Raw genomic sequence first — 25,275 nt, forward strand, 5'->3', positions numbered from 1 at the left:
TTACATTGAAGTCACTAGTAGACTGATACCACGGCTGGTGTAACCTGGTTGAAATGTCGAGATAATTCGGGTAAATTATCAGAGTTTTTTTATTGTTAGGAAGGCAAACGAGCAGACGGTCCACCTGATGGAAAGCGGCTGTCGTCGTCCATGAACACGTTAGGATTTTTTAAATGGTTGTAGGCTAGTTTTTTGAAAAGCCCGATATTATACTGTAAGGGGTAAAGTGAAGACGGAAGCTCATTCCACAACTAGATGCACGAATCAGAAGTGAACGAAATGTACGGACAGTGGTGAGCCAGGCCCTCAAATAAAGAGGGTGAACTCCAGCTTTATGGCGAGAAGTACGGTGGTAGAAGGGTGATAAAGATATCAGCCTAACCCAAATAATCGGGGGGAAAGGGATTGTTAGTAATGGAGACTAAAAATCACATTGCTAGCAATATTGGGTATAGTACCAGGTCAGCCTCCTCGTGGTTCCCCCTGGAAACTATCATGGTTAATTTCTGATGAATTCATCATGATGGGCTATTTTCATTCTCATCAATCACCTTTCATTGGTGCTCCGCCAGCAGATTCCGTTAGCGCAGGCGGGGTTACCATTCCATTTTCATAAAAAAAAAACAAATAATCTTCCATCTTTTATAAGATTTTTGGTTTAATTAATTATCTTTAAGTCCATAAGTACTGGATTATACTAAAAGCCATCAGTAAGTTATTAAGGAAGTTTGATAGTTGGAATATTTATATTGCACAGTAAAATCTGCACAAATGGCGAGCTTAATGCCGAATATGACATTCTTCACCAGAAAATCATTAAAAAACTGAAAGCGATTGAAGGACAGTGACAAATAAATGTGTTTGAGGAATTTTAAATGCGTTATGCATGCTATCCTGAATTTGGGAATCCAATATACAATTTACCATGTATGTTACTAAAATCTATTAACGAATTCGTATATTAAATACTCTAAGGTTGTGGACTTAAAAACATAGGTAACTGAACTAGCATAAACCTTTCTAAAATATCTCTAGTTTATAGTCAGCGTATATATTCCAACAAAGAGATATGAGATGCTAATCTCGTCGACTTCAACAATATCCACTTTTCATTCCCAGTAGTGGGAGACGTCATATTAAATTGTACAAAAAGCTGTTCTGTATACAACCAAAACTTCAGCAGATTGGAGTCCCTCGCCGTTGTAAAGTTATCTGCTCGTAATTATTAAAAAGACTGACCTTCATTATCCTGCGACCCTGTATAGATACGTACCCGTATACACAGCATAGTATACCAAGCGGTTAAGTACTTGTTATATTTAAACATAACCTGCCAGTATGTACGACGGCTGAGTGCCTTTAAAGGGACGCTTGTACTTCATACACAATACGATTTACCACTTCGATCAATCGACACGACAATCGTTACGATCCACTTTTCGATTTGCGTCGGTTACGTACGATTATCAAATCGAACTATTTATATTTGGATATAAGCCGAAATGGCTAAAAATTGTCAAATATAGTTCTATAATCTACACTAATTCTATAAAGAGGAAAGATCTGATCGTTTGTTGGTATTGGAGAAAGCAACACTGCCATCGAGTACCATATTCTCTTTAAAAAAAAATAGAAATACTACTATCTAGACTAACTACTAACTACAAAAATTACAATAAGGTTTTTTTTTACACCATTAATGTAGCAAACAAGCATATGACCCACCTGATGGTAAACGGCTATCGTAGCCTAAGAACGCCTGCAATACCAGGGGCATTGCACACGCATTGCGGACCTTGAAGAAACCTCTTTATCCCTTTCTTGAAGAACCCCATGCTCTTGTCTCTTGGAAAATCCTCAAATGTAATTTAAAGTATCAAAAATTTGTCTAATAAAGCTAATACAAAATATCTACACAGTCTACACGTGTGAAGAGCGGATTGCAGGTCTAAATATATGATGAAGGCGATGCACTGGATCACGGAGCCACATACAAGTGCAATAGATCGAACGGTTTCGCATTCGCTATTTTTGGACTTGTGTGTTGCGATGTTTCTACCACAAAATGAATATCTTTGGCCCTTTTAATAGCGTTCACAACTTTAACTTAACGAAATGTGGCAATTAATCTGTCCATTTTCGAAAACAATTTTCAATGTTTTTTTAATTCATTATTTAAAAAGTTCTCTATTAGTCAAGTAAAACGTTAATGGTGCCGCAAAATTCTCATAAATCTTGTACTAAATGTTTGGATTTTGAAGTTAAAAATGTATTTGAAAAATTTGGAAGCAAAATATGAAGTAGGAGCAAACTTTTCAGTGGTAGATAGATGTACATGCAACGTATTTTATGTTTTGGTTCGCTTGCACTTAAAGAATAATCCATTGGGAATATCGAAAACGGATCCATTGTTTTTGAGTTATGTCGTTACCATATTTCATTATATACGCTCCAGCTAGTTCTAAACAGAAGCAGAAGTTATGCTATGGATACTAGGCAATTGATAGAAATACTATCATACTTTTCTTGTTGTAAAAAAGTATATACAGAATATAAATAAAAAAAAAATTGAATGCGATATCGCAATACACATGCGATCCGACGGATCTTTCAACCATCGTTCCGTGTACGGAACCCATTAGTTAAAACTTGCTCCGTATTCCGTATATGAGGGCGGCATACAGCTGTGTTGATTTTGCCCCTCGTAAATACAGCTTTTACCGTAGCAATTACTTGGGACTTATGTACACGGATTTTTATAGCTCGGAGTAAGAGGCGCGTTGTTAAATTTTTATGAGACAAAGAACGTATCTACGGTTCAACTCGTTGTGACGCTGTACCGGCTCCGTTCGAGGACATCCTGCGATAATACGTGTAAATTGCAAATTATCTTTGAAATGTCATTTTAAAAATACCTTTCAATATGTTTACTCTAGTAAAAAAAATGCCAAGAGCTTATCTTTACGCTTAAGTAGATTGGTTTCCGGGTTTTAATTTACATACATTTATCTAAGTGTATGTAGTTTTTATCTATACGTATTTTGTATTCAAACTAACTCTGTAGGAAGCGAAAGCTTTAATTCCGAGCTATGGAAACGGCTACTACAATGGGTGTACAAATGTGGAAAGTAAATTTTCTTAAATTTGGGTTTAATAAATACTAGCTTTGACCCGTGACTTCGTCAATCCGCCCGGAATATGTTTACTGATACTATATCTTTCTTCATTTCATATAATACGTTTATACTAAATTTCATAGTGATTGGTTAAGTCATTAAGGCGCTATAAGGTAAAAAACAATCATTTTCACATCTATCTATACTTATAATAAATCTGTAGGAAGGTCAATTCTGTACATGAAATATATTTCCAAAATAACTATCGGGGGGTGATTAGTGATCGATACTGATGCCAAAAATGCAATCAGTAAAATTTTTGTCTGTCTGTCTGTCTGTATGTTCGTTATAAAAACAAAAACTACTAGACGGATTTTAACGAAACTTGGTACAATTATTCTCCATACTCCTGGGCAGGTTATAGTATACTTTTCATCACGCTACGATCAATAGGAGCAGAACAGTGAAGGGAAATGTTGGGAAAACGGGAGAAGTTACTGTATTTTTAAGCTTCCGTCGCGTGTGCAGCCTTAAACGGGCCGCCAATTTATAATATTAGTAATCCTTGCATTCTATAGTATATATTCGTATGTATAACTGTTTGCATTGGTCCGGATGTTTTCTATACATAATATATATGTGGAAAGTCGTGGGCGGAAAATCAGACTATATTCACTTTTTTATAATTTATTTGCTCCACAGCACTTTTACAACATTTAACTCCTAACGCCATCTTGCTTCATTCATTCGTCGACCAATCATACTTGTATCATGCATCTCTTTCACTCATCATCTTTACTCTCATTACTATTCCTTTCACACGCCTTCTAGAAACATCTAATCCCACATATATATTTAAAAAAAATAGTATTTAAGTATTTATATCAGTTTTTTAATACCTACAGCACAATCTCGGCTTAGTTTGGGGCTTTTTTAATGAGTGATAAGGGATGGGTAACCCCGCCCGCGCTATCGGTATACATCGGCGGGGCACCAGTGGAAGATGATAGGTGAGAATAAATGCAGGTCAGTGGGCCCACCATAATGAATTCGACAAAATCAACCATGATGGTTTCAAGGGGGAACCGCGTGGAGATCGACCTAAGAGAGTATTGCGAGCAATGGGGCCACTAGACTCCATTACTAACAATCCCTTTCCCCCTAATTTGGAGTTTTTTTTTTGGATGGGTGAAAATGGAATGGTATGGTCTGCCTGCGCTATCGGTATACGCTGGTGGGGCACTAGTGATAGATAGGTGAGGATGAAGACAGGCTAGTTAGCACGTCGTGAAGAATTCAACAAGAATTAACCGCGATCGTGTCCAAGGGGAACGGCGAAAAGGTCGACCTGAAAGGGTGTATTCCTAAAAATAGGGCAGTTAAACCCCATTATTAATAAACCCTCTCTCCCCTTTCTCAACGGCTGGTCATATTATGCTAAGCTTATTTAATGTTCTTTCACAGAACAGTTGAAGGATCCGAGCTTTTACGACGAAGGAAACACAGTCTCAGTATTTATATATTTGTTTTAATTGTAAGAATTTCCAGTATTAGCCATTCTGTTGCGGAACCCAAAAAATCGGTCATAATGACGCTACGACACTCTTTAGTGAACATATAAAAACAGGAACAAGAAATATGATTTACGAACTCGGGCTCACAAGCACAACCAAGTCACGGCCTAGTTTAGACACTAATGTGCTGGGCATAATGTTCAAATTCAAATTCAAAAATCATTTATTCATGTAGGACATTTTAGCCGCTTATGAACGTCAAATTTTTACATTTTATACATAAGTATTTCACTTTGAAATTACTGTAAGCCCACGACTGTATATTTTTATGTGCAATAAATCTTTTATTATTATACTAGCGGCCAGTCCCGGTTTCGCACAGGTGGACATTTTTACATTTCAAAAGTAACCATTAAGGCTGCACACGCGACGGAAGCTTAAAAATGGAGTAACTTCTCCCGTTTTCCCAACATTTCACTTCACTGCTCTGCTCCTATTGATCGTAGCGTGATGAAAAGTATACTATAACCTGCCCAGGAGTATGAAGAATAATTGTATCAAGTTTCGTTAAAATCCGTTGAGTAGTTTTTGTTTCTATAACAAACATACAGATAAAAATTTTACTGATTGCATATTTGGCATCAGTATCGATCACTAATCACCCCCTGATAGTTATTTTGGAAATATATTTCATGTACAGAATTGACCTCTCTACAGATTTATTATAAGTATAGATTGATGTTCTATTTGAAGCTTCTATTGACATAATCATCATTACATCGGCCTTGAACTATCCACTGTCATCAGTTGTCCAAGTCCTCTCCTTTTGTCAGTAGTTGCCACACTTAGTAGGCAGGTCGGTAACTACAATTAGGCTTTGGTGACGTTTAAAGAGGGATACTGTCATATATATTCATATCAATATATATGATATTCTTAGAGTAAAGATTTTGCTGTGATATCAAATTGAATTTTTTATTTTTATGATAGGTTTAGAGAAATGGCGTATCAGAATCGATCGCATTGTGATTATAGTTATAACACATACCTTCCTGTTGCAAACATTATATCTATCGGAGTCATCGGCCGCGCGAGTGAGTCAGCAACATAAAATTAAACGAGCTGATGTAACACTTGTTATAGAAATACGAAACAGCGTAGTAGTGTATTAAAATTACCTAAGAGATGAATTAATTAAGAGATAAATTGTTTACTTCATTTCATACTGTATAATTATGTTAAAGCAAATGCTGTGAATACCTATAATAGGCATGTGCATTAATATTGTATTGTATTTAATGTTTGTTATATGTGTTATAATGCAATATGCTGTTGGTGTTCCTTTAAATAAATAACAATAATCGTGTCTCCCACCAAATTGTTTATAATTACTCCTCTCCATCCAAAGGTTGCGTGGAAGAGATCGCTCTTAGCGATAAGGTCGCCCATTGTTTTCTCATTGTGATTATATCTTGTAATTGTTTATATTTATAATAAGTTTACTATTGTAATCTTTTGGAGGAAACAATAAAGAGTATCTATCTATCTAAATAAATTCTATTTGCGATCATAACTAATATAATAATAATATAAGTGTGTTTGTTTATTACCTCTTCGCGTCGTAACTGCTCAACACACTGCACATAGGCAAATAAGTAATGTAACATAATTTCTGTAACTCTGTATTTTTGTGATAATAAATAAAAAAAAAATAAATAAAAAAAAAAGTATGGTTGCTCCGCAAGAAATAGCGAGTTCGATTCTGACAAAGTGATAGCGAACGATGAGATGTTTCACGTGATTGAGTTTGTGTATTAATAATTGAGAAAACATATTACCTATTTAGATTATAGAAAATAAAAAAAAACAGTGTTGAATAAAAGGCTGGATGGCCTTTTATCGCCATCGACAGGGAGTTCACTCCCATACCTTGGAGCCTAGACGATCGCGTATACCGCGGTTTCAGAGATGTTTCCTCCCACGAACGCTCAGGTTATCGAATGAGCTCCCTGTCGAGATTTTTCCATAATACTGTAGCATGGGGTCCTTCAAAAACGGGATAAAGAGGTTTCTTCAGGGTCGGCAAACGCACGCGTAATGCAACCTATGAGGTTAAGGTAACCGCTTACTATCAGATGGGCCATACGTTTGTTTGCCATCCCAGTGGTATAAAAAAAAAAACGGAGGGCATGATTTTTGGTAAAACCTTCATTCTTTGACGATTTCGATTTTACACTAATATTATAAAGGATTTAGTAAAGATTATTCCAAAGAAAGCCAATTCTAAATGAAGTTCTATAAATTGTAAATCCTTCTAAACAAAACACTGTGATTCCTTTTGGATATTTCATTATTGGAATACAATAAAGACGTGACCTTAAAGTGCACGAACAATCTACATTATACAATTAAAAGTGTATTAGTAAATCGGCGAGGAAGGCTGACAAGTCAACATTCGGCCATTTTGTAAACTAGTAACTTCTCATTGCGCAAGTATCATATTATGATTCACAGCGTTTACTTTGAATTTCCCTTCCCAAGTTAACAGTTAATCACCAATATTTCCTAAATGTTTTTATAAAATAGTTTCAACTTCAATCGTATGGGACAATCAAGAGAGTAATCCCAGGGTTGGTTTATTCAGTGAGTTTAAATTTAACTCGACAGCTATTTCAAATGACCCGTTCCACTCGTCCCAACCAACTTTCCCCACTGGGGAATAAGAGTGGATTTTTTACACCTGTCCCTGTACTCATAAATATGTATGAACTGATTATTTGGAAGTTTTTAACAAATCCTAATTGCACGTATGTGAAGAAAAACAAAGCACCTACCTTTTTGGAAATCGGCTAAGAAGCTTCAACGACGAGTAATGACGGCGTTATAACGATATAGATTTTTTACATCGAACACGGCCTAAAATTAAAACGCGACGCTTGACCTATTTCCAACAAGGCTATTGTTTACCATCTGATTTTTTTATATTTTATACACTATTTTATATTATATATATATATATATATATAATAATATTATATATAATATTATATATATATATATATATATATATATATATATATATATATATATATATATATATATATAATATTATTTGTAATTTATCTATACTGTTAAGTGGGCGTCGTAAGAGGCGACTAAGGGAAGGCGAAATATGGGTAGCAAGAACCATTTTAAAAAACCTCCAAAGCCTAACTGCGGTTGCCAATCCGCCTGCCAATCATGGCAACTACCGGCAAAGCCCCCAGGGGGAAGGCTTATGTTTAGCAATGTACAGTTAAAGGCTGATATAATGATACTGTTACTAACTATATAGCTACTAATAACTCATTAGTAGCCCTTCATTCATACCAGTAGTGATTTTTGTGTATTAAATAATTAGAAATAAATATATCTATGTAAATTCAATGGTTAATATTTGCATGCCATTTGATGTGGCGAAACATAATGGACATCTTGTAAACTTGACAAAATCAACATCTTATCTACAATGTTTCTGACAAATAAATTTCATTTAATTTCATTATTTATTGAATTAAGCAACATATATGTTATGCTTTATATACAAACCCTATAGATACTTTCTCCATTCGGGTTCTCGAGGTTGACTTGAAGAAATACCTTTAAGGAATATGTCCGCCTGTGTACTTTTTTATTATAACCTAATATCTATACTACAAGTGAATGTACAAAAGCATATAAATAAAAAAATAAAACAAAATCTACAAATCTACACAAAAACATAAATCTACGATTACATAACTGCAAGTATTATAATTCATCTTTATAATTACTATTATAAATGTGAAAGTATGTTAATCTTTGTTATTTAACAACACTTAAATTGTTAAACAAGTTTAATTTCTTACTTTTACTTTAACTACTAACTGGGTCAACATAGGACACTTTAACCCTCCCTACTCACGCGAGTAAAGCAACAGGATATAGCTAGTGTAAAATAGTGGATGAATTATGAATCCATTAGCCGTTTGTTGCGGCTTCGCCTTGAAAGGCGAAAATGATTGAATGAAATCAATCAATCATTTATTTGCATAAACACTACAATTTATGTGAAACAGGTGGCAGGGCTCTGTAAGTAGAATGTATAATTAACGAGTGGGCATGTAATATTGTTGTAAATTAAAAAAATAAAATCATCATCAACGAGTAATTGTCCACTCCTGAACATGAGCGTCCTTCATAAGGAGGATTTTGTCAGTATTTGCCTAGCTTGGCAGGCGGGTTGGCAACCGCAGTTAGGTTTTTGGTGACATTTTAAGAGGGACGCTGCTGCCCATCCTTTGACCATGAGTAATAATCAAAATAAAAGCTTTGAATTATGACTAATGAAATAATAAGATTTTTTGTTTGTTTGCGCACTAACCTGTTCAAATCAGGCTGCTTTTTTTTTTTTGATGGATGAAAATGGTATTGCAACCCCGCCTGCGCTAACGGGATACGCTGGCGGAGCACCAGTGAAGGGTGATAGATCAGAATGATAACAGGTCAGTTAGCCCATCATGATGAATTCATCAGGAATTAACCATGATAATTTCCAGGGAGAACCGCGAGGAGGTCGACCTGGTTGGGTATATTGCTAGCAATGGGATTCTCAGTCTCCATTACTAACAAATCCCTTTCCCCCCCCTTAAATCAGGCTATTACAGTCAGATTTGAAAAAAGCGATACAACCACGGGTAAAGCCGCGAGATTCTTCTAGTTATATATAAGCGTATAACCTAGACCTGGCATATTATACTATTCAACTGAAACTATAATTATAATAATGTTGCAAAAATCATTAATTATTATAAGATTGATAACATTATCTGTGGTTTGAGCAGCTACAGATGGTAGATAATTAATACTGCAATGAATGTCATATATCAGCCAATGATAACGACATCCCACGTCGTTTACATTGACCTCAGCTGAACTATTCCTTATTATAATTGCAATAAAGTTCAAAGATAACTTATATCTGTTTTGAAAACCTTTTATTAAAATAGAATTTGCAATAAATTAAGTACTTTGCTACGCAAAAATGTGTCTTAGTGACAAACTTATTATGGAACCTACGCGAGTGTAAACCTTATTGATTATAAAAAGAATTATGAAAATTAGTTCAGAAGATATCTCGTAATATGTTACGCGAAAAATTCAGAGAAATTAAGATCTTGTTCTAATACAGAAGGTTTTGGTTTTTGGTAGAAGTAAAGTATTCTGTGGATTCCATCATCAGATTTTAATATTGGATATTAATATATTTTGTCAGAATTCCTTCACAGTATCAAGGGTAAGAATACTTATGGCAATGACGACAAAATAAGCAATAATAATCTAATACTATAAAACTCTAATTTTCCTGATGAGTGTAGGTAAGATATAAGAAGTGCAAAAGTTTAAGTCGTTGGCGACATCACTTTGGCATGGCATCGAAATCTAAAATTTAAACAATATTTATATAACATTTCGAACACTTATGACATGTCATTCTTATTCTACTACTTGATTCATACAAAAAGTTTCAGACAAAAAGACTGTTTCTATTTTCAAACAAAAGTCAAATTAGCATCTTTGGGATCTTGTATAACTACAAATTCGCAATTATAAAATGTAGATTATTTGGATTACGCAAAATCAGATCAGTCGTGTCTAAATTGAGTCGACCAAATCCAAATTCGGGTTTACCCTCAAGGATTACGGTGCTATTAGCATTTTTATTAGCGAAAAAAAACACGAGCAAACCGGAAATTTACATAGTTACCTAGATGTAAGAGAACTCTTAAAAGCTTGAGTAAATATAATATCAAATTCCATTGAAAGGCTACTAATGGTTGAGTGAGTAACTTAGCAACCGGATAATCGCAATCCCTAGAGACTAGCTGCCTTCAGATTTGTTGGCTGCGATTGCCTTTTGTAAAATATGGGTATTTTAGGTTGACCAGTCCTAAATTGAAGAAGTGGACTTTTATGGAAAAAAAATACAGCTACTTCGATAACTCCTGTTAGTATTCTATTTCTTTTTTTAAAACGAATATAATATAACGATAATGACGAAACATCACGCAGAAGTTAGTTCTATGTTAAATAAAAAAAATCATCTTGTACTAATTGAGTAACATCAGAAGGCCAAGACAAGACTGACGTTTAAAACTTTAACGATACGTCTAGTAAAAATGGTTTTAAGTATTGAGAATCTCGACTTTCAAAAGACGAGATTCTCAATACTTCTGTTTTCTTTTTTTTTATGTACACTATTCGATTACTAAAACTTCAATTTATTATTAAAATCAGTTACTTTTATTTAAAAACTAAATTACTGATTATTAATAAAATTTCTATAGGACTAAACTCAAAGTATAGGATATACCTACTCAGATTGTAGGGATTCAGAGCACGTTCAGATAAAAAAAAAATCCAAATTGGTTTAAAAATATCGAAATTATGTAGTAACAAACATAAAAAAATACAACAGCATTGAAAACATCCTTCTATCGAAGTCGGTTGAAAAATGTTTCAGAACTTTCAGAATCATACTGAATTTTTTTATGCAACTTAGAATTGCATACAAGCTAACGGACCACCTGATGGAAAGCGGTAACCGTAGCCTTGCAAACACAACTGCTTCACGGTAGAAATACGAATAAGACACAGGTACCCAAGCAAGCGAATTTTATACAAAGTTTCTTGTACTTGATATTATTCCTCTTTTATTAATTATGTGACAATTGGAGCTGCTATTTTTCTTTATAGAACACCCACATGTTATAAAGCAAAATCTACATACATATTTATAGATTAGATATACGATCCCGCGTTCTTAATTAAAATTCTTAATCATGATTAGGCATAGCTGCGGTTTTGCCTACTCACTAAAATATTCATATCTTTAAAATAAATAATATGTTGCTCAGACGTTTAAGCATAGAACAACTATAAGTTTCTAGACATGAGTAATATTCGAACTGCTGTAATATCTATGTATTGAGCTATTTTGGACATCGATGGCGGAAAAAAGGTCATTACCCATTCCGACATCGCCCGTACCGGTCAGATATCTGTATTAATTTCGATCGGGTTCTTCGTTTCGATATTTAATATTGGTTAACAAATATTTTTAACATAATCGTTATTGCATCAGGGGTTATTATTATTTATTCTAGAATCTGACAGATTTCTAGAGAAGGACCTCTAGAAATCTGTCAGATTCTAGAATAATACGGGCATGCGACCCTGGCCTCCCGAGCCGCTGCAGTGTCCCAGTCCTTTTCGCAACTAGTGATCCCCCCCTTTCCATTCCCACATAAGTCCCTTATTCCTCTTATTTACCAATTTCCTTTACGCATTTCCAACGTGCCCTTCATTTTTTCTTCAATCCTTTCCTCTATACTGTAGGTGGCGGAAACCACCAACAAATACTTTCCCAAAGAGGATTGACGTCAGGCAGGCGGTTGGATAAAAAAGATTTTTTTATACAACTTAGAATGGCAAACAAGCTGACGGCCCACCTGATGGAAAGTGGTAATCGTCGCCTATAGACATGAGCAGTACCATGGACATAACAGAGTATACTGTTTCGCCCATGATACCCCCCATGCGTTGCCATTCTTGAGGACTTAAGTGTTATTCCTCTGTAACCTGTAAATTCACTGCCATATCCCACCCTTCAAACCGAAACACAGCCATGGAAACACAACTGCTTCACGGTTGAAACACGAATGGGACAGAGGTACAAAACATAACGACTTTTGTACAAATAATAATTGGAATAAGGGTGGGAAGATGGTTATTGGGCCAATATATATTTTGTAACTAAAACATATAGATATTGCTATTAATTAGTTCTATAAGTTACAATTAGTTACAAGTTTGCACACGACTAAGTCGTTAACATCGCTTATCAGATTACTCGAATTACTGTGAATTAAAGTGAACACACAAAACTGCTAATACTGGTATGATGTCATCGACTGTGAAAACATTTTCAACTCTAGAACCAGATGCGATTCTTAGAATCGTTATAATTAATATTAGGGTCCTAAATTGTTTGATACATTTCTTGAGAATTCAACGATTCTTAGGAACGCTTTTAATAATTTAGTTAGTGTTAACCATCGCAGTAAACAGTCTGCAGATGTAAATACTCCGCCTGAAGACTGAACTGAATGTATTAAATTATATAGAAGTGTAGTTATCAAATGTGTTACTTTTATAAATACGCTCTATAGCAGGGGTGGGCAAATATTTTGATAGTCGGGCCACATTGCAGATGAAAATTTGACCTCGGGCCAGTTTTTTTTTTCTATTTTTAAGCCTAACTTTTACTAAGGATGTCAATTAATGAATTATAAAACCAACATATTTAAATCAAAATATTTATCTATCAAGTCATTTGAATAAAAAAATTAAAAAGAGAATTTTTAAGCATTAATATCAGATAATTATCAAACTGTACAATTATCATACAAAGCTGTTATTAAAAGTATTACCACTATCATCTATGCTTAATAGATTTAGTCACAAAAAACATGAACAGCAAATGCTGGCAACACTGTGGTGATTTACATAGACTATTAATTTGACAGAACGTCAAATTAATAGTTTATACAATGCTTCAGGGGCCAGACAAAATTCTACCGCGGGCCGGATTCGGCCCGCGGGCCACCATTTGCCCAGGTCTGGTCTTGGGTTTAAGTTGTAACTTGTGAAAAAATTTAAATAAAATACAGACATTCCAAATATACGAAAACTTCAATTATGGTCCCCTGCTCCTTGTCGAGGTTTTCCCAAGAGACTACAGCACGGGGTTCTTCAAAAGAGGGGTAAAGAGATTTCTTCAGGGTCAGCAACGCGCACGTAATACCCCTGGTATAGCAGTCGTTCATAGGCTACGGTAACCGTTTACTATTAGGTGGGCCATATGCTTGTTTGCCACCTCAGTGGTATAAAAAAATATAAGTCTAAATATAATTAATTCAAAATTGAAAATTAACTTAAAATTATTTTAGGGTGGAGACAAAAACAAACATAATTTAAATAAGTAGATTTAACCAACGACCGCCTGTATTAAATCATGACTGTAATTGAATTAATAGCAAAATCTGCTAAAATGGGAAATACGATAATGAAAACAGACATCAGATGACATTGCATGATTATAAAATAATTGCCTATCAGACTGAATTAAAATTTAAATATTGTAACCTAGTTGTTGTAACGCCAGATGTACATAGCATAACTATGTAATATTAATGTCACACTATTTAGTCCATTAGAATTATTTAATTCCACTACCATGTGGTCTCGGTATAGAATAGACTATCCCTTCCTTTCCCGTGGGTATCGTAAGAACCGAATAAGGGAGGGCGAGGAATGGGCAGCAACGTTTTGAATATCTCTTGAGCCTAGCTGCGGTTGCTAATCCACCTGCCAAGCGAGGCAACTACTGACAGGACCTCCTAAGGAGGAGACTTATGTTCATCAGTGGATGATTAAAGATATGATGATGATGATGACCATTAGTATGCGTCTGGACGGCAAAATGCTAACATTAGTCTCGAGCAGCAATCTATTAATTTGCCTGAAAATTCCTCGTATAGATCGTGTCGCAAAACATGCGTGGACCGAATGACAGTCGGGGATTGTTAGCTAATATGGAAGGCTTTAGAATTTCTGTTAATAATAATGGTAGTCAATCTCAGAGTGTTGGCAGTTGCACGCTTACTAAAGGTAGAGGAATTAAACAAACTAATTCTAATCAATTAACCAGTGATATGGACTTCTGCAAAATAATACCAAATCAGTAAAATAATGTCACACAAGTATGAGTACATTTTACTCCGTAATAAAACAGCGGCTCGTTTCGTAACAAATTACGAAACTTCGATAAACAGCGAGATGTTTCATAAACACATTATTTTTGAGCGAATTCCAAAAAGAAAATGTTATCAATACAAGTTAAATAAAGTTATCAAAATATAATCCATTAGCGATTCGACCCGGCTTCGTCTTTGTTACTTGCTGAAAATATAGCTTTCTATAGGTGAAATAATTTTTAATAATGAGTTTATCTTTTACAAACAATAGTACATTACTGCAGCGGCCAGCAACTGAGGCATTGATGGACTCACGTATGTGGGCCGAGGCGTAGCCGAGGCACGATTTGCACGTACGTCCATCAATGCCTAGTTACGGCCAAGGCTTGTATAGTACTTTTCTCAAATAATACGCGGAAATCAAAAACACAATTTTACTTTTTAAGTTCAATGACGAATAACGAACAACAATAATTTATCACGCGCCATAATGTTCCTTTGTTTTTTTTTTTCAATAAACAGTTTTCTATTTGTAAGCCAATTCGAAATTTATATAAAACCTTTTATTAGTTACCTCCTTGGTAGCCATGTTTCGAAGTAAAAGGTCATTCCATTTTTAAATTACAGGACAGATATGAGTTTACTTAGTAATTTATCTGGCCGCAAAACACGACAGATATGGATTTCCATACAACTTTTGCTGGCCGCTGCCCGCATGTATCTGGCCAGTACGGCAATTTTGATTTATCTCGAAGAAGATTGTCAAAATAATGCTCACATTTCCAAGTATGTTTGAGAAAACAATATTTCCTCTTTATAAAGAGGAAATATTGTATTGAAATTAATATAGATTACACAAATTTCGTGAAAATCGAAGTTGCTGTTTTTTTTTTTGCGGAACAAATAACTGCATGTTGCATAACAAAATCTAATTTAAGTCCATTTGATTCTGCATTTTTAATCTAAATATTTTTAATTTAATGTATGTATATATTTTTTTGAGACTTAGGATAGCAAAGAAGCCGACGGATGGTGTACTTCATGGAATACGCTTCATCACTACCATGGACGTGATGTCCAGCCGTGACGTGAAGCCCTTGGTAACCCTCATTCGCATTACGCAGTATTCCACATAAAAAAACCGACTTAAATTACGCCAAACCGTTATTACCTCCCAGAGGGAGACTGTACAAAAGTCGATTGCTTGGGTACTTCTGACCCATTCGTGTTTCAACCGTGAAACAGTTGTGTTTGCATGGCTGTGTTTCGGTTTGAAGGGTGGGATATGGCGTGAATTTACTGAGTACAGAGGAATAACGCCTGAGTCCTCAGGAATGGCAACGCATAGGGGTATCATGGGCGAAACAGTATACTCTGTTATGTCCATGGTACTGCTCATGTCTATAGGCGATGGTTACCACTTTCCATCAGGTGGACCGTCAGCTTGCTTGCCATTCTAAGTTGTATAAAAAAAACTTTACGATTAAAAACTAAACTATTGAATCGAGTTTCATAAAATTTCTATAGGACTAATCTGTAAGTATATCCTTTCAGATAAAACAAGAATTTTCCAAATCGGTTTACAACTGATGGCGTTATAAGGTAACAAACAAAAAAAAACTAACCGAATTGTACTCAAGGGGTACTCTCCTTGATTTTGAAGTCGGTAGAAAATGTCAAAAGACTCACTTGCCGGACAGCACGAGGGAGAGGCTGTCCACTTTGGTGACCTTCTCGTGCGCGTACAGTTCATGGCACTTGAGGTGTCGCACGTTCCGCATACACATTAGCACGCGGCGGAACTGTCTCCTTGACACCCTTAGGGGCTTGAAGAGAGCCACGTAGACCTGCGGAAACATTTTGGGCTTAGTGCAGTTCAAAATTGGCAAAAGACTGTTTTTCGTGATCTTTCAAACTTTTTTTTTATTCTGGAGATAAAGTTTTAAGTCAGCAAGTTGATCAGTGATTAGAGTTCCGCGTTATTGAAAATAAAATAAATATACTTTCACCCCAAATTAAGAGGTATTTAATGGATGATAATGGAATTGTAGCCCCACCCGCGCTATTGGTATACAACGGTGGGGCACCAGTGAGGGATAATAGATGAGGATGAAGTGGGTCAGTCAGCCCATCGAGACGAATTCAACAAGAATTGTTCACGATGGTTTCCAGGGGGAGCCACGTGGAGGTCGACCTAATGGGGTATACTATAGCAATGGGGCTGTCGAACTCCAGAGTGTTGTTAGCAATAGATACTATACTAGCTGTACCATTGTTACTAGAAACCCTCGAGGTAACTCATCGCGATACAATGGGCTAACTGATCAGACTTGATCCTCCCTTACTGGCTTGCCAACGTAAACCAATAACGCAAGCAGGCTTATCATCCGATTATATCATTATATAATACTAGCGGCCCGTCCCGGCTTCGAACGGGTGGACATTTTTACAACATTTTAATTGGTTTTTATGACATAACGATAATAGTTGGACATATACTATTGCTAAGTTTTTTGTAGTTATTGATATTTTCTTCAATATTGTAGAACATACTTTTGTTCCATCACCAATAGTTTCCGCAGCGCACGCGACAAAAGATATTTTATAGAATTTTTTTACACCTTGAGTTACGTTACTAAAGTTTTAGTAAGGGTCCCTAATCTTTTCTAGCAATAAATATAGCCTATGTTACTCAGGGTGAATGAAGCTTTCTAATGGTAAAAGAATTCTTAAAATCGGAAAACTAGTTTTTGAGTTTATTCATTACAAACATACATACACACAAAAATACAAATCTTTCCTCTTTATAATATTAGTGTAGATTATTTTATACGCCATTATTTTGGCAAAACATACATGTTCATAACATATTATTACTGGCATCTACAATATATACTGTGTTTTTTAAACATATAAATTATTATTATAAATAAAATCTTACATGTATTTGTTGATCGTTGCAGTTATGTAACATATACTCGTATAACGTAACACTCGACATATATAAGTTTCATTGAACTAGGGTTGTCAACATTTTTTCGGTTAATTATATTTCAAAATATAGTATAAAAAAGAAAGTATACTTAAAAATGTAGTATTTCTTGGAGAGATTGCAAAAAACAATTGTTAGCGAGATACTCTGTTTTTACTACCTCGAATTTATAATTCAAAATATCCTTTCTGTGGGTGCCTACTAAATATTTTTTTAATAAAGTTTTGCATACAATGTCTTAATTTAACAATAAATAGTACGGCGAGCAGAAATAGAGTACTATACTATATATTACAGTACAGTTGGCAACCCTACACTGAAATATTTGAATCCATCGTGGCAGGAGGCGAGCTTACTGGCGTCAATTTAATTGGCATTGCAGATAATTAGCTGAGAGCGACCTTTTATATGACATCATTCACGTCCTAATATCATTCTTTGAATAGAACCAGAGTGATATCACATTTAACAGAATTTAAATTTTATACATTCTATACATAGACGTATTGGAAGGGAGGATGGGAGTGCTTTGTGCCCACCATAGAACTGCATGTAAGACATGTCTCCAAAGTACATAAGCGCCTTTTAAGGGGCCAGACTCGATGTTACCGTGTGGTCGTGGCATTGAAAGGACCATCCCTTTCTTTCCCGTGGACGTCGTAAGAAGCGACTAAAAGAACTTAAGGGTCGAGGGATGGACAGCAGCGTCCCTCTTAAAACATCACCAAAGTCTAATAAATGAGTACACTTTATTTGCATTATACAGTATAGGAAATAAGCACGACAATTTACAAACACAACGATACAATTGTATAAGTACAGTAAGGCGGTCTTATTGCTGAGAGCAATCTTTTCAAGACAACCTTAGGGTAATGGACTAATTGTTGTACAAGTAAGTATGATAATACTGTATAATTAACCCTCCGCCAACCGTGTTTTTTTTTGCACACCGTCTACCGTCACGGACGATATCGTCTTAGAGGGTAATTTAACCTACTTAAAGGTAGGGAAAAATTCCAAAAAAAAATCGAGGAATATGTTCTAAATTTCTTTTTCCTGTTTCCAAAGTTCTTGACTTGAATACTTGTTGAAATAAAATTTTGTAATGTCTACAAAAAACTATATATATATATATATATATATATATATATATATATATATATATATATAATGATACAGGCAACAACTGATAACACCCATCAATAGGGAGAGACCTATGTTTAGCAATGGACGATGAATTTAACGAAATGACGATGATGAAGGGGCCAGGTCTACCCTGGACGATAACCTAAAATATACCAATAATTCTATATCAAATAAATATTCTTTAATTTGGATAATTTCACAATAACTAATGACAAAGACATCCAGTAACCTAGTTATGTTTGAAATACTTTTTGATTAAGCCGGCTATTCATCGGGTGATTAGGGTCGAGTCGGGGCCGTTTGAGTTGAATCCCTCTTCAAGTAAATTAATAAGAAGACTTTTCATAAAATAACTTTTGCTTTTGAAGAAAAACTTCAATCATGACAAAAATATGGTGTGCGTTAATCTAAAGAAATATCATACGTTAAGCGAAATCATACGTCACTCCAGACACGTCGCTTTCAAGCCACTATAACTATTTCAATAGACTGTTTTGAATTATACCGCACATAAGGATCACGAATTGATCCCAAAACCAATCGAGCTTTCTGGATCTATTTTTTTTTTGATGGATGAAAATGGTATGGTAACCCCGCCTGGGCTAACGGGATACGCTGGCGGAGCACCAGTGAAGGGTGATAGATGAGAATGAAAACAGGTCAGTTAGCCCATCATGATGAATTCATCAGGAATTTACCATGATAGTTTCCAGGGGGAACCGCGAGGAGGTCGACCTGGTTGGGTATATTGCTAGCAATGGGATTCTCAGTCTCCATTACTAACAATCCCTTTCCCCCCTTCTGGATCTAATTACATGTAAGTTAAATCGGTAGTTATTACATTAAAATAAAATGTGTGCCTAAAATGTTATTATATATTAAACTTTTAACAAAAAACAAAAATGCTACAAATCACAACTAATTTTATCTAAAAACCCGTTTATTTTTTTTTATTTTTCTTTCCTTAAAAACCTTAATCGGACTATTTCGAACATAAAAAAAAATTACCAAAACTATTGAACCGTTCTCAAATGATGTACTCACCAACAAACGGCATTTAAATATATGAAAAGGATTGATAGTAATGGAGAGGTTTGTCCCCATTGCTATCAATAAGAGTATATCAGGTCGATCTCCACGTGGTTTCTCCTGGAAACCATCTTGATTAATATATCGTTAAATTCATCACAATGGGCTAACTATTTAACTAAGCTTTTTCATCTTCACCAATCATCCCTCACTGGTGCCCTGCCAGTGTATACCGACAGCGCAGGCGAGGTTATCATTACATTATCATCCATTAAATAAAATATAGACAGTTAATGATAATAAAACCAATGTGGAGGGGGGAAGGGATTGTTAGTAATGGGGATTAGCAACCCCATTGCTAGCAATAAACCCTATCAGGGCGACCTCCTCGCGGTTCCCCCTGGAAACCATCGTGATTGGTTTATTGTTGAATTTACGATGGGCTAACTGATCTGCTTCACCCTCATCTATCATCCCTCACTGGTGTCCCGCCAGCGTATACTAATAGCGCAGACGGGGCTACCATTTCATTATCATCCATTAAAATAAAAAAAAAAAACCTATGTGGAAGATAGCAAATACCGGATGCGACACAACTGATAATGATCAAATAGATTGTTAATTGTTTACAGAACACTTGACTTCACCCTTAGCTAATACTGGTTACGGAACTGGCGTGCCTGTTCCGAGGCGGATTATGAAAGTGAACGAAGCAAGAAAAGTGTGTATGGCCTAATGATAGCTTTGGCATTAAAGAAACCCTTGCTCATAAGGGACTTGGCATTCATAAAAGGCCGGTAATAAATGACGACCTAGTATAATTATAATCACATTATACTAGATCACTATTTATAATCACAATCTCGTCTTCTTCTTCTCATGCTCTCCCCTAGGGGGAGCCGGGGAAACCTGTCCGGGGTTTTTTACCCCTCTCAGGTGGTCTCTAACCGCCGCTCATTAATATGAGCGGGTCGTTGGGGTGAACCTGGTTCTTAACGTGCCGCCCCGTTCACTCTGCGCGGTCTTCGCCTGCCGGGTGAGACCCCGTGGGGGAGGCCCAGCAAACTGCCAGCGTTTGAATGATCGGGACGGCATTTTCAACCCTCATCAGAGGGGGGAGGGGTCTTCATGTGTCCATGGCGTCTTCCTCTGGGTTTTCTTGCACACGAGCTATTAGTTCGCGTGCGTAGGGCTTGTGGTCCGGAGGTCGCGCGTGCAGGGGCGCTATTCCCTTTAGGTGGTCCCAGCCCGATGCGTCCGCACGCGCGAACATCTTCGTTGCGAGGCTGCCGATGAATTCGTTCAGCGGAGGGATCTTTAGGTCCCTCTCCAAGGTGGCGTTCCTTACGTATTTATGCGCGCCGGCGATGGTGCGCAGTGTAAGGTGTTGTTGCGCGCTGAGTTTCTTTTTATTCGACGCAGATGCGTAGACATACCATGCCGGCGCTGCGTACGTAAGTCGCGGTCGGATGTATGTCTTGTAAATGGCCGTCTTTATTTGGAGAGGGAGTCTTCCTGTCAACGCTGGGCGAAGGAGGTGCCTGGCCACCCTGGTCTTGTTGCAGACCCCCTTGATGTGGGTGTTGAAACTTAGACGCCGGTCGATGTTCACCCCCAGGTAGGTGACGGTGGTAGACCACTCGATCGGGGAGTCGCACAGGTGCAATTTGGGAGGGCAGTGACGTTGTCCGAAGTAGATCGCCTGCGTTTTGCGCACATTCACCGACAATCTCCAATCGTCCAACCACTTTGGTAGGGTGTCGAGTTGCCGCTGCATTTTCAGCGCTGCGTGCTTCTTGCCGATGGATGTCACTATGAAGGCGGCGTCGTCGGCGTACAGCGCGAGGAGAGACTCGGGGGTAGTGGGAATGTCGTCGGTGAACAGCGCGTAGAGCGCAGGCGATAGGCAGCTTCCCTGTGGTACACCCGCGCGGATGGGTCGCTCTCCCGAACAGGTTTGTTCCACCGTCACCATGAAGCGTCTTGAATGGAGGAATGAGGCCACTATTCGGACCAACCTTCTTGGTGTATCGGTCTGAGTGGCCATTTTATACAGTAGACCGTTGTGCCACACGCGGTCGAAGGCTTTCTCCATGTCCAGTAACACTGCAATAACGTGCTCGTGCTTATTGTGGGCGCTCGTTATGACGTGCAGGACTCTGGTCAGTTGCAGTGTCGTGGAGTGTTCCGCTCTAAATCCAAACTGCTCCAGACGTGGTTTTAAATGTGGTTGTAGATGTTTGAGGAGGAGTTTCTCAAACACCTTTGACATGTGTTGCAGTAACGTCACTGGCCGGTACGATTCCGGTTTCAGTACGTTCTTACCGGGCTTAGGCAGCGTGATGACTTTGCCTATCTTCCAGTGGTCTGGGAAATGCCCTGTGCGTACTATTCCATTGTACAGGCGCGTCAGTGCCGCTATAGTGCGCGGCGGCAGGTGACGCAGCGCCGTATTTGGGATGTTGTCGCTGCCGGGGGCTTTCCGAGGCTTCGTCTTTCTGATTTCACGCTGCACTTGTCCCGGTGTAAAGACAATCGGATCTTCGTGAGGTGATAGTGGCGATGATAGGTACTCCTTCACGAAGTTGTCTATCCGTGCAACATGATCACTATTTGAGGATGGATTGAGCTGGAACTGGCGCTCTAGGTGATCCGCGTGAATCTCCGCTCGGTCTACTGCGCGGTACCTCGGTGTTCCGTCGTTCGCCAGTAGGGGTCGGACTGGGGGGTGGGAATTTGTTAGCCGGCGACACAGGCGATGAATGCTGTTCCAGTCGTCACCGGCTTCCTCTACGTATCTTTCCCAACTCTCCTTTCTATGGGACTCGATGTCACGCTTTATTTCTTCTGCAAGCTTGTTTAACCTCGTTTTGGTGGTGGGGCATCTGGTGGCCTGCCAGTCTCTGCGCAGTCGGCGCTTAACGGCGAGCTTCCTCTTTATTGCAGCCGGGATGGTGTTAGTTGTTTTCGCTACCTTTCCCGGCTGAGATGCGTTTTGCATGGCGGCCTGTATGGAGACTGACAGGTCTCCCGCAAGCTGTTCGACGTCGGCGGAGGTTAAAATTGCCCTCGTTGGCGTGTTGTCTTGCATGAAGTCCGTGAATTTCCCCAATCCGTCCGGCGGCGCGGGGCCTGCGGCGTCAGGAGCACCGGGGTCATCAGGATATCCATGCACACGGGAAGGTGGTCGGATTGGACGTCCTCCAAGAGGACTTCCTGCGTCAGTTGGCTGTCCAGTCCCTTGTAGAGGGCTATGTCGAGCACGTCGGGTATTCTTGCGGCGTCGTGGGGATAGTGTGTAGGTACCTCTGGACCATGCACAGCGATATTCAGTTTCTCTACTATCCCCAGGAGTTTTCTGCCTTCGGCGCTGATTATGTTGGAGTTCCAAGCCGTGTGTTTACAGTTCCAATCTCCTGCGGCGATGGTCGGCAGCGGCTCCTTGAAAAGGGCCTCGACGTCGGCCGTTGCAAGTTTCGTTGTCGGCGGTTTGTATACTGCAAACACACGGATGGGATTTCTATTGTTGCACAGCTCGATCCCAAGTGCGTACATCGATCCAAGTTGCACCTGTGGGAGCGGCTGGTGGACGATGTTCCTCCTTACTAGGACAGCCAACCCGCGATACACCCTTCGGTCGTCCGTAAGCTCGTCCTTGCGGTATGCATGGTATCCCGGTATGTGGAGTGCGTCGGCGGCCCCTAGCATCGTCTCCGAGATGAGACACACGTCGACTTTATACTCCACGAGCATCAGTTTCAGTAGGGGCAGCTTCTTGCGGATCCCGTCCGCGTTCCAGTGAACTATTCTAATCATGCTAGCTGCGATAGTTTCACCAGGCCCGCGGTTATTACCGGCAAGGGGTCTGCGCCGGTTTGTACCGCGACTAGCACCTCCATCAAGATGTTAATCATCGCCCTCATCAAGTGGTTGTTGTTGGAGGTGCTGGATTCCAGTGGCTGCTTCGCCATCTTCCCCTTGACATTTTCGTGTCGTGGCGCCGCGCTTGATGCGGCCTTTTGAGTGGCGGTTTCGTGATTAGTGGGGGCGGCGACCGCAAGCGGACGGGTTGTTTTTGCCGAAGCCTGTGTCTTGGTCGGCGCGGCCTCAGTGGGTGCGTCTTTGCGTTTCCCTTTCTTCTTCTTCTTGCCTCTCTTCTTTTTACGGGGTTTTTCAGGCAGCTGTTTCCCTCTTTCTGTAGCCGGGTTTGCCGCGGCCATCAGGTTGGATTCGTTGGTGCCTCCTGGGAGCGTCCTGTCTCGCCCGGCGAGTTGGCCTGTTGTTCTGGGCGCCGTGCCCGCCTTTCTGTTTCTTATTTCTCTTTTGAAAACAGGGCAGGCGGGGTTGTTAGCGGTGTGGTTTTCTCCGCAGTTTGCACAGGTCGGAGGCTCCTCTCTGGGCCGCGGGCAGTCCCTGGCTACGTGTTCACCCCCGCAGCGGACACATGCCATCTTCCTGTGACACCCATGGGAGGAATGCCTGAAATTTTGGCAGCGGTGGCATTGCGCGGGGCCGTTCTTGCCCCGCCAGGCTTCGATTTTCACCCCCGGCATGCAGAGTAATTCATCAATAGCGTATATGCCGGGGGTGATGCCCGGGGTGCGCTTAATCTGTGCGTGAAATATGCACCCCGGGCGGCCCTGACGTGCTTTGATCTGACGGATGTACTCAGGAACGTATCCCAGCTCCGTCAGGGCGTCGGCAATGTCCTCCACTGGAGTGTCGGCTGGTATGCCCCGGATGGCCACTTTCAAACTTCTCTCCGCTGGCAGTTGGTAGGAAAACCAACTTATTTTTTCCGTTTTCTCGAGGTCGGAGAGGTACCTCTGGATGATACGGTACTCATCCTCGGACCTCGGGGTGAATCTCACCCCCTTGCCATAGGGGCGGGCGTTCGGGGCGCAGTTCAGTAACTTTTTCAGGTTCTTGAAGTGGCGCACCCAGTCGGGCAGGTATTCCACTATTAGCGGGGGCAATCTGGGTCTTTTTGCCGCTGGCGGGGGCGGAGGCGGTGCAGTGTCCCTTGCTGTGCTTGAGGCCGCGCCTTGGTTTTTCGTCATGTCCGGTGGTTGCGTAGGGGCCCTTACTGCGCCCGCATATGTCTGGCCCTGTGAGTGGGCTGGCACTGGGAGTTCCCTGGGTCTCAGCCTTGGGTCTCTCTGTGGCAGTGGAGTCAATATCTGCGGCGGTGAAGGCTCTTGGCAGGGACGCTTGTGTCCCTCGTTTGCCGCGGAATCTGGGCTTCTAGGCCTTCGGGCTGGTCGTATGGCTGCCAGTTGGAACGATCGACCCATCTCTCTTGCCAGCTCCATCTCCTCTATTGGAGGCGACGGCTGGTCCCTCAGTCTCTCTGCTTCATCCCCCACCAGAGCGGCGATCCTCTCTTTCATTCCCTGGGAGAGGAGGTCCGCGGACAGCACTTGCGCCAAAATCAACGAGTCTCGCTCTAATGTTGATTTCGGCGAAAGGCCGCCCGACGAACCCCCGCTCCGGAACTCGGAGAGGCTCGCCGCCCCCGGCGGTGGCATGCCGCTCGAGGTGAGGAACGAGGTGCCCGCCTCCGCGAAGTCTTCCGATGGCGACGGTGATGCGGGCGATGGGGGAACGGCGGCTTGTTGTTGTGAGGGCCCCTCTGTGGTAGT

General features: G+C 39.5%; 1 protein-coding gene across 2 annotated transcripts in view; it reads right to left on the bottom strand.

Moving 5' to 3' along the window:
* LOC113513192 (blood vessel epicardial substance-like) overlaps positions 1 to 25,275 on the bottom strand; it is a 62,104-nt gene that overhangs the window by 16,547 nt on the left and 20,282 nt on the right. For both annotated transcript variants that reach the window (XM_026897176.3, XM_052898888.1), the window contains exon 2: positions 16,156 to 16,313. In XM_026897176.3, the coding sequence (XP_026752977.1) occupies positions 16,156 to 16,313 (158 nt within the window). The remainder of the gene's footprint in view (positions 1 to 16,155; positions 16,314 to 25,275) is intronic.

Source organism: Galleria mellonella, unplaced genomic scaffold (genome assembly GCF_026898425.1).
Source record: "Galleria mellonella isolate WM207_F2 unplaced genomic scaffold, CSIRO_AGI_GalMel_v1 utg54, whole genome shotgun sequence".
Taxonomy (NCBI): Eukaryota; Metazoa; Arthropoda; class Insecta; order Lepidoptera; family Pyralidae; genus Galleria; species Galleria mellonella.